The sequence below is a fragment of the Ciona intestinalis genome, chromosome 11 (assembly GCF_000224145.3).
Source record: "Ciona intestinalis chromosome 11, KH, whole genome shotgun sequence".
In the NCBI taxonomy this organism is placed as follows: domain Eukaryota; kingdom Metazoa; phylum Chordata; class Ascidiacea; order Phlebobranchia; family Cionidae; genus Ciona; species Ciona intestinalis.
This window is the reverse complement of record NC_020176.2, coordinates 1,566,980-1,576,536: the sequence shown is the minus strand read 5'-3', so window position 1 is coordinate 1,576,536 and position 9,557 is coordinate 1,566,980. Positions and strand designations below refer to the sequence as shown.

The 9,557-nt window shown below is 34.5% G+C and overlaps 1 protein-coding gene and 1 long non-coding RNA gene across 2 annotated transcripts; one reads left to right on the top strand and one right to left on the bottom strand.

Moving 5' to 3' along the window:
* Nucleotides 1-813: 813 nt before the first annotated feature.
* On the top strand, nucleotides 814-7,920 carry LOC100177723 (protein downstream neighbor of son homolog; the record flags this gene model as incomplete). Its single annotated transcript, XM_009861841.2, is given in 12 exon segments — nucleotides 814-947; nucleotides 1,196-1,298; nucleotides 1,589-1,677; nucleotides 1,953-2,049; nucleotides 2,373-2,557; nucleotides 3,709-3,829; nucleotides 5,039-5,144; nucleotides 5,435-5,503; nucleotides 5,823-5,860; nucleotides 6,351-6,482; nucleotides 6,701-6,844; nucleotides 7,296-7,920. Coding segments are annotated over 12 exon segments (1,581 nt in total), but the record flags the coding sequence as incomplete, so codon positions are not given.
* Nucleotides 7,921-8,531: 611 nt separating this feature from the next.
* Nucleotides 8,532-9,423, bottom strand: LOC113474717. The gene is made up of 2 exons (XR_003396405.1): nucleotides 9,336-9,423; nucleotides 8,532-9,267 (listed from the first exon to the last, which is right to left on the bottom strand). It is a non-coding gene; the product is annotated as an uncharacterized LOC113474717 (long non-coding RNA).
* Between the last annotated feature and the right edge of the window lie 134 nt (nucleotides 9,424-9,557).

The following is a 9,557-nucleotide window of genomic DNA, read 5'->3' as shown; positions in this document are numbered from 1 at the left end:
ACAACCGCTATTATGATGCAATGAATCCACGTGTGAATCCCTACTATTTCGTAATAAATATGCTGCTGCCTGAGGAAAACATTGCATATAAATATAAAGCAGTGTTGGAAACGTTTTAGGCAGTTTATTTCCGCGATATTTTGTTCTGGAAACCTACTATTTCCGACGGACGGGTCTTCGTTTGTAAGATAACCACACACTCGTGCGGGCTTGACGAAAGGCGCATGCTACATAGCTACTGTGACGTCACTCGCCAGGCAATCGGATTCGACCGTTTCTCATTACACGGACTCGCCGAACACGCGTAATTTTAATTTGTCTCATCCCTACGTAATTCTGATTACGTTTACGTTTGTATGAGCTTTTACAAAGCACATATTTAAAGGGTTGCAAACCGAAAACAAAGGGTTGCAAACCGTTTTTTTTTTGCGCCTACCGGCGCGAAGACTTCCTTTTTTTCTGGTTTTTGCAACCCTAACGTTTAGTAAAACTTTACGCCTATGTGCATAACTTGTAAAAAAATCCTCTATGCACCTGTCATACTGTGCAGACGGAGACATTAGGCTTTTTTTTAACTCTTTATTCATACGAATGCACAAAAAATAATAATGCTGGTGAATAAGCTTGCTCCCACGTTATCTGACCATTAACTACTATAACAGAATGTAACTACCAAAACTACCAATATAACCAGTGACCACCTCTAACTAATAACCCTAAACTATCAAGTTGTATCAACCTCTCACCAGTCTAATATGTATCAAACCGGAGGATTCTTCATTAGTGCAAAATTAAAGATGTTTTTTTTTTTAGAAAAGATTGGCAAACCCGTTTGCAAAGAAGAGGAGTAGTTCCGAGGAATCGTTCGGAGGTAAGAAGAGGATTTTATCAGTGACTGAGGTTGACACAACACCGGAAGTTCCATTGTGGGAGAAAGAAGTCAAGAGGTTCGTGAGGATTAATATCATGATTTATGAATATTTTTATAAATTTTAAAAATATAAAATTGCCACATGGCAATTGTATGCCAGGACAAACCAGGGTTTTTGTTTCATTAAATAAAATTTTATATGTTTTTAAATTTATTAAGAAAATGAATCTAGTGAAAAAGCACACTTTATAAATAGCATTATTAAGGGGGTAAAATGGTTTACCGAAAAAAGAAAACCTAGCGTTTTTTACTTTTGTTCCTTAGTCCTATAGAGCAGGAAGATAAACATAGAAACGCGGAAGTTCTCGATAATAATGATCTTGGGTTTGTATTTCTTAATGAAGACTCGATACAGGCCATGTTTACAGTTGAGTAACATTTGGGTTTAGCAGCAACACTTTTATTTATAAATATTTTTAACCCTAGCGTGTTATAAAGTGTGTCGTTTGTTGCGCTGTTTTTTTATATGATTTGATTTTCGCTACTGTATTCGAAGGAATAAATTAAATTTTTATTACAAACTTTAACAGTAATTTGTTTTTTTTAAATTCAGTTCAATCTATATTGCCTTTCTTTAGGGGGAATTTTGTGCTATATTAAAATTCTTACCAAGGTAATCTTATCTTGTTTATTATATCTTACTGTTTGCTTATGCAGCCTGATTGTTTTCCAAAATTGGCACCAGTGGAGAAAAAAACAAAACATGACGCACTACCTGCTGATTGGAGTATAAAGACTAAAGCAAGGTTAGTAGTTTAATCTTACCTGGGTAGGTTCTAATTTAGCTAGTCTTGTATTTGAAAAATTGGTATGTAGAAAGTGTTATGTGGCTCAAACATGTGTATATTTGGGCAAAACACTAAACAGACATGGGACCAATCGCACCGTGGGTGTTAGGGTAATGAGCAAACTCTAGCTTAAACCTCAAGTCCCTTCCTTAGGATTCACCCAAGGTAAATATAGTGTTAGTGTACATAGTGTTCAAAATGATTTGATAATAATGAAATATGAAACCTTCCAGGTTTTTATCTCCATCATCATTTGCGTGGTGTGCACGCGTACGTGGAAACGAGGAAGCAAAATCTATAACAAGATCTGTGCGTTGTCAAAAACTTGAGGTTGGTTCTATTTTCTCATCTATTCAAGGGCCTGGGATTTAGGTCATATTTGGCCAATTACTTCAACACCCAGAAAGCTCATTCATGCGAACCAGTGCAACTCCGTTCGCAATATTTATTAATTGTAATGTTTTCTGTTTTACCTTTTTTAACGTCAGCTTGCCTTTTCAGTTATATATATATATATATATATGTATATGATATTTAGCTTCTACCCGAATTACAGTGACCAAAAGACAAAATAAATTCACCCAGTTATTATATTAGGAATATGAAATCTAGCTAATTTGAAACACTTAACACTAATTTGTTTTTGTTTTTAGACCACAACACAAACACAGTCTGACTTACGTATTGAGTTATGTAAGTGTTTAGTTTACCACCAACACCCGTCTGTGCCGTGGTTTAAATTATTCCCAAGGTTTGGTTCTGATTGTCGGTTGGTTCCTGGAATAACAACGGAACCTCTTTCAACCGAACATGCAAAGACATGCATGTATGATAGCTGGTAAGACACATATATAATCAATTTTACATATCTAAAACCTAATGTTGTTGAATGAATGTAACTTGCTTTATCTTCGCGTGCCAAGAAAACGACGGTCGTTATAACACGGGTGTTCATACACCTCGTACCAGCTTACGAGTTACCACGAATGTAACTTTGTTGGTGATTGTTGTGTAAACATGTGTTTGCAAATGCTCAACAATCGTGTATGCATTGTGAAGATATTTTGTATATATTGTGTAAGTTATACCCTTTTTGCATGGTCACTTTTATGCGCGTAAGTACTCGCATATTTACTCGCAAAAACAAAGTTAACACGCATAACGCCATAAGCGTGTCATCTGCAGTTGGAGGTTGGTTGTTACTCACATTATGCGAGTAAAGAAAAGTATGGTGGAAGTACAGTTTCACTTTTAAGAGCCTAATCTTATTCGGGTATTAGTTTTACAGTTTTTAGCTAGTAATAGCCCCAAGAAGCATCAAAACCTATTTTATAAACTAGATTTAACAATATTGCGCTAAAATAAGCTAACTCAATGTTGATACGCGCATAAACCAATGATCATGCAAAACAAAAAATCGCTATTCGCACAACTTTTTACCATGCAAAAAAGGTAATAGTGTGTTGCTGGGAAATTACCATACAGATGCAGAGCATTTGTAAGCAGTGTTGCTTTATATAGGAATTTTTAGGTTTATGTACAGACTTCTAATAAATAAAGCAGATAAATTGGCATGCATGAAAGGTGTAACCATAAAAAGTTTTGAATTTTGTAAATAAATGTAGAGAACCTATTTTATCGTATGCTCAGGGGGAACTATCTAAATTGCCAGACATAAAAATAAACGAAAGGTGAAAGTATCCTTTTCTTGGTTATCTGCTAACTCCCAACCCCCCTTATAACGGCTAACTAACCACCAGCCTAATCTGTAACGTACCTTTACTAGTGCCAAACGAAAACCCATACATGCACTTTGCCTTGGTTTACTGGCTGGTATATAAATATATTGTTCAGATTTAAAAAGCAATAAAGCATAGTTGATACATCACATGTTACACTTTATTTTATTATTTTTCCCCCCCCCTCCAGTTTAAGAATCACTGCACTAAAGTATGTGCACAAACTATGATGACAAATCTTTCTTTCCAGGGCTGCTGCGTTTCGTTCTTCGTACCAACTGCTCCGTGAAAACCTTTGTCCATATTTCTACATTTGTGCTCAACAATATACAGCCCTGTTTAGATCAGCGGTTGTTTCACCTTGCTGTGAGGTGAGTTGATAATAGTGTTTAATTATCTATTCCTAATTACAATGCAAGTCTATAAATGATATTGTTCAAAAGTTATAATATTAAATCATCTATTGGTTGCTCATCTGGTATAAATAACATGGTGTATTTGTTACATTTCGTCTGACATCCGGGAATATTTTATCAGGGAAAGTAATATTAAAGTTAAAATGGAAACAAAAAAAATACTAATTATTCAAACAGCATAAAATACTTTTAATAACTTGTCTACTTATCTACATGCTTGTGCTAGGGCTATCGAAACTTGGATTATGGAGAAAATGGAATATCTAGACCAGTGGTTCCCAACCTATGGGTAATTACCCACATGTGGGTAATTTCAGGATAGCAGATGGATGCTGAACCAGAATATGTAGAATTATAGATGTAACGAACTTCTGGCTAGATTTACGTTACTGATAGTTAAACATACGCCCACCAACGTAACTGTTACATCACAAGCTGTATTGTGATGTCATCCATTATCGTAAGGTAAGAAATACAAACTTGCGGCAATACATTACGTCACAAGCGGCATTGTAATGCAATCCATTATCGTGACCTATGTATTGCTTAATCCCAACCCTTGATGTTACATTACTTCACAATCGTCATTGTGATGGAAACAAAGATCGTAGGATATTGCGCAAGCCCACGCTTGCAAGTTTGAAGAGAGTTAGTGTTGAGACGAGCGAGCTATATTTTGTCGAATAGATCTTTCAGTTTAACTTGTTGTAGGAAGAATGAAGTGTGACAAGAAAACCCATAAATCCTGTTCAGACTTAGGATGACAGTTTTTTAAAATTAGATTTTGGGTAATGTGACTTTGATCTGGACAGAAATGGGTAATAAGAGAAAAAAGGTTGGGAACCCCTGATCTAGACATACAATAATAAAAAAACATATGTAGTAAACGAAGTTGATGAAAAAACAACAGTCTTTAATATTTGTTATGACTAAAAGACACAGTCTGGATAAGCAGTTAAGGATATATATATTATACTCATAACGTGTGACCTGAATTGTCCACTGCTCAGTTTATACAATCTTGGAAAACCATTCTTGAAAAAAGTCCTGACACGGCAAAAAAATCGGAAATACACTCGGTTTTTATACCAGATGAGCCGCTAAAAGAATATTTACATTATGCCTGGTAGCAGAAGTAACATAATACTTGTGTTTATTAAACAGGTCAACTGCCTTATCACCCCAACATCTATGGGGTTTCGTAAATCACTGAAATCGGAAGGTATTGAATTCACGATGCCGTTACAACAATTAAATACGCAACAATCTGGTTAGTGATGTCATAATTGTTCGTATTACTTATTTTGAAGTAACATATGTCAGTATAATGACAAACTGGTATTTAAATTACTATGTTTTGTCTTGTAAAATAATTTGTTAAATATGTACATTTTAAAATATGAAACTAGCTTTGTTTATATTTTTTGTACTTGCAGAAGGATATTTAAAAAACACCAAAGAACCTCGTTTAACACATCTTTAAAACCAATTTAATACTTTACAAAATACATTATTTTTAAAAACACATTCTAACTCAGTAATGTAAACAATATTTTGTAGATTCTGTAAATTCCGATGTAAAAGATTTGAATGAAGGATCAAAGGAAAACAGACCAGTTGCTGAAAAAAGTAATTTTAGTTAACAAAGTTTGTACACCGACTTAACTACTTGTAATATTACTCAATATATTTAATCAATTTGTATTTTTAAACATGTATACAGGACTAAAACTTGATTTATCCTTGCGTGGCTAGAAAACGATAGTAGTTATAAAATATATGTTCTGTTTCAAACAACTTGTGGCAGCTTACAAGTGACCATGAATGTAATTTTGTGGGTTTGTTAGTTCTTTATAACTAAAAGTTTGGACAACCCATTAGTGGCCTCTGGGTAGTATCATTACGTTTTTTGAATAACATTGTAACTATTGTCATTATGACATCACAGATAAATCACATTGCTGTGCAGATGTGGAGGCAGATGAGGTAGGTTGGCTTGGAAAATATTTCAAATATAAATGTTTTAATATTAATATCTTTATTTGTCTTAATTAAATACAACTCAATAATTAATACTGTAATGTGGTTTAGCATCCACACTGTTATCTGACACTTTAAAGTAGTTTTTACCTGCAGCTTGACTGTCGTTTGTTGCTAATTCCCTTCTCTTTGTTGTTATTAATTAACCTGATCTACTGTATCGGAAGCGATAAATAAAATTTATGTGTGTAGTAGTTAAAACTTGGGGTAAAAATGTCTTATCGTTCCGATTTTGTACCTGGCCTAATATCTTCTTCAATCTGACATAAAAGTGTAGCGGAGGAAAACAGTTGCGAACGCAAATTCAATATAATATTTAGTAATGGACAAACTCTGGTCTAAATCTAACGTCCCATTGCGTGCCACTGCAGGACCTCACCCACATAGAATATCTATGTATTCATAGAAATAAGAATTACACTCAATTTTACATTAGCAAGAAGAGCAGCAATGGAAAGACATCAGTAACGGACTTCAATTCAGGAAAAATAAAGAAATAAATTTAGCAGTTCGTAGCGATGGACAACCACGGACTGCTGTTCTTGTGAAGGGAATGACACAAACACAGGTGTTAGGGTGTTACTCTACTTTAAATGATTTTATCTTCACAAAGCTATTGTGAAGTAAATGTTTCTTTTTATCAATTAATTATAAATCTATTTTTTAAGTGTGTTTTACAGACTGTGTGTTGTCGCAATATCCTGTCTTTTCTTAATATTACAGCAAAATTCTGATTTTTCCGCTGTGAAATGATGATTTACAATTTTGTTTTTAAATGTTTTTCAGATTCTCTTCAACTATTTACTCAACTGCAAAAGCAGCACAGCAAACTCTGGGCCACAAGCTGGCGTACCACCAACTATTTTGTCCCCAGTCCCTTTTATTGGTTCGTCCTTGAAAAAGTTGGATCTGAGGGCAGGAATTGCCAAGGTCAGTTCGTTTAATCAATTTGAGTAAAAATTGTCATTATTTAATATAGAGGCAGTTAATTAATAAGGGGGTACTTTTTGGCTACGTGGCTAACTGCCTAAATTTTCTTAGACAGTCAAACTGCCAGAGTAACTTACTGCTATACAAATAGGTTTATAAAGCAGTAAGTTACTTCAAAATTGTTTTACAGCATCTGCAGAGTAAAAGTTGTCATGGACCATAGTTTTATTTTTTCTTCATAAAGATGGTATGAACGGCCAGTATATTTTATATGGGTGAGGTTATGTAGCAGGGCATGACATGATTCCTGAATTTCCTGTCAGCTGGGGTGTAGGCCAGAGTTGACCTATTACTCCAAAACCTTCCATAGTCTTATGTTTGCAACAAGTCATATAAGTAAGTACAGGAAGAGGAAAAAAACAAAATATTTCATCTGTGTTTTATTCAACAGATGTGTGAAAATGATGGAAGTGAATTTGACAGACAGTCAGCAAAAAAGAGTGGTGTTCCTAAAGAAAGATTTAGTCTTGATATATCTGGTCCACTAATGCCACACCAACTAAGTGGTATTATTACCTTACTGAACAAAACACAAGATGATGGTAACTTCACTTGTGCGTTCGGTACACACATGTACACTGCACCATTTAACGCACCAAGTGATGCAACTATGGGCAATAACAAAGAACCCCCATCTTCTGACATGCAAAAGTGTGGTATTGCTGAAAACTTTGTGGCCAGGTTAACTAGTACAACTCCTGTTACTATAAGACAAATTGAAGTCGAAAATGAAAAATACAATTGGCAAAGTTAAGCTTTTTGTTGCAATTTGCTTTTGCAGTTACTGTTTACATAGGTATATATGTTTAGTTTGTTTTCTGTTTGAAGTTTTATTTTAAAGTTTCTTACCACTTATATATTTGGGGTTGAGCTTCTATACCAGTGAGATCCTACAGTGTGACGTACCAGGAGACCTTGGATTTTGACCAGAGTTGGTTTGAGTTAAGATATAAGGTAAATATTGTTTGTGTCCTTTTACTCGCCAATACACTTGCAGAGTAACGATTACTTTTGGTGAAAATCAACACTCTCTTTGTCTTGTAGTAAAAAAAAGAAAAGCCTCGCGCGCCCCGTGTGGGTGTTTAAACTTGGTTCGTCTTTTTCTGCGAAATCGTAAAACCGAATAACCTTACTCTTATTTCGACCTAGCGTGTTGTAATGTTACGACAACAGTGAACGTTTCCTGGTGTTAATTACTCCAGTTTCACCCTATTTATATCGTATGTTTCCATGAGTATGATATACTAGGGTGGAGCAAGATGGGACACCTTTTTTCCTCGTCCCATATGGTAGTAAACAAAGCACCATTACTTCGGATTAGGATAAGGAAGCGGATTTAAGGAAGTTAGAAAGTGTTCGTCTGCATTACTAAAACAATTGTTTTGTTGGAGTATTACGAAAAGGCCAGCTTAGAATTTTTATATGTGTGTCTTATTGTCATATGCCTACAAACATATAGTAGGGCTGGAAAAGACAGGACAACTTTTAGCACATAATATCCGAATATCCAGATCGTGTTTTCAACTATTAACAACAGTCTGGCAGTCAAGTCTGTTGTTAAAAAAAACATATATTTCTAACGTTCAATTTGTAACTATTCAAATTAAGTTTTTGTTTATTAGTAATGTTATTGCCGAACGTTTTTTTTTTATCTCAGTATTAGTATAAGTTGATGTGTTGTATGAGTGTAGCTATATGTCTGTCTTTCCTGCTGTATTCTTGTTCTTTTTAATTGGGAAATGCAGAGCTGTTGTTGGCTTCGACTTCTTGTGGTTGGACATAAAATAAGGTGTACACTGAAGATAAATATTCTTTAAGATTTGAACAATATTTTATTTGTAGATGTTTCAATGATTATGTCCGCGTTAGTTACTTTTTGACCATGTCCTCTTTTTGAATAAATGAGTTGTTGTGTTTGTTGCATGTTTATCACATGTATGTCGCTGCACTCGTTGTACTATTTCTGTATTTTTGTTGGTGTATTCCATGTGCACATTGTCTATGTGCCCTCGTTGTACTGAATGTACTGTTTTTGTCAACTTTAGCCACATAAACTATGAAGGTATTTTAATCCTGTTTTTATTTTTCAGTAAGCCATTTAACCGCGAACCAATTGTTTTAATATTAACCTTTACATGTGTTGTGCATATCGTTCATTAAACTAATATGACAAATATTATTCTGTTTTATTACTGCTTTATCATAATAAAAAGTCCATTTGAAAAATAATTTCTGTCGTTTTCCGAAATTTAATCTTCGTATTGAAAAAATAAAACATTTTTTAGGTAAGTTAAAATTGCTATTAAATTGCTCTCGTCCTTCACACACCTTCGAAGGAAGGACGTTTTGCTCCTTGAACTGAACTAGAATGCATTGATACAAAAACTTCAATAACGATTTAAAAGTACATTACATCTACATGCCCACTTACGTTTCAAAACATCGCTTTGGATAAATTAAAGATTAGCGTGTAGCATGATGTTTGCTTTTTTTGTACATTGAGTAAGTGTGAGCATGAAGTGAATCAGCAAAACTTACACTTTAGGTGAACGCGAGGATAAAAATGTGATAAATGACCCGCATGAGGTGCTCATATAATCTAAACCAGAGATCGTATATAAACACTCTTTGAAATTTTGAGTGATCGTGATAA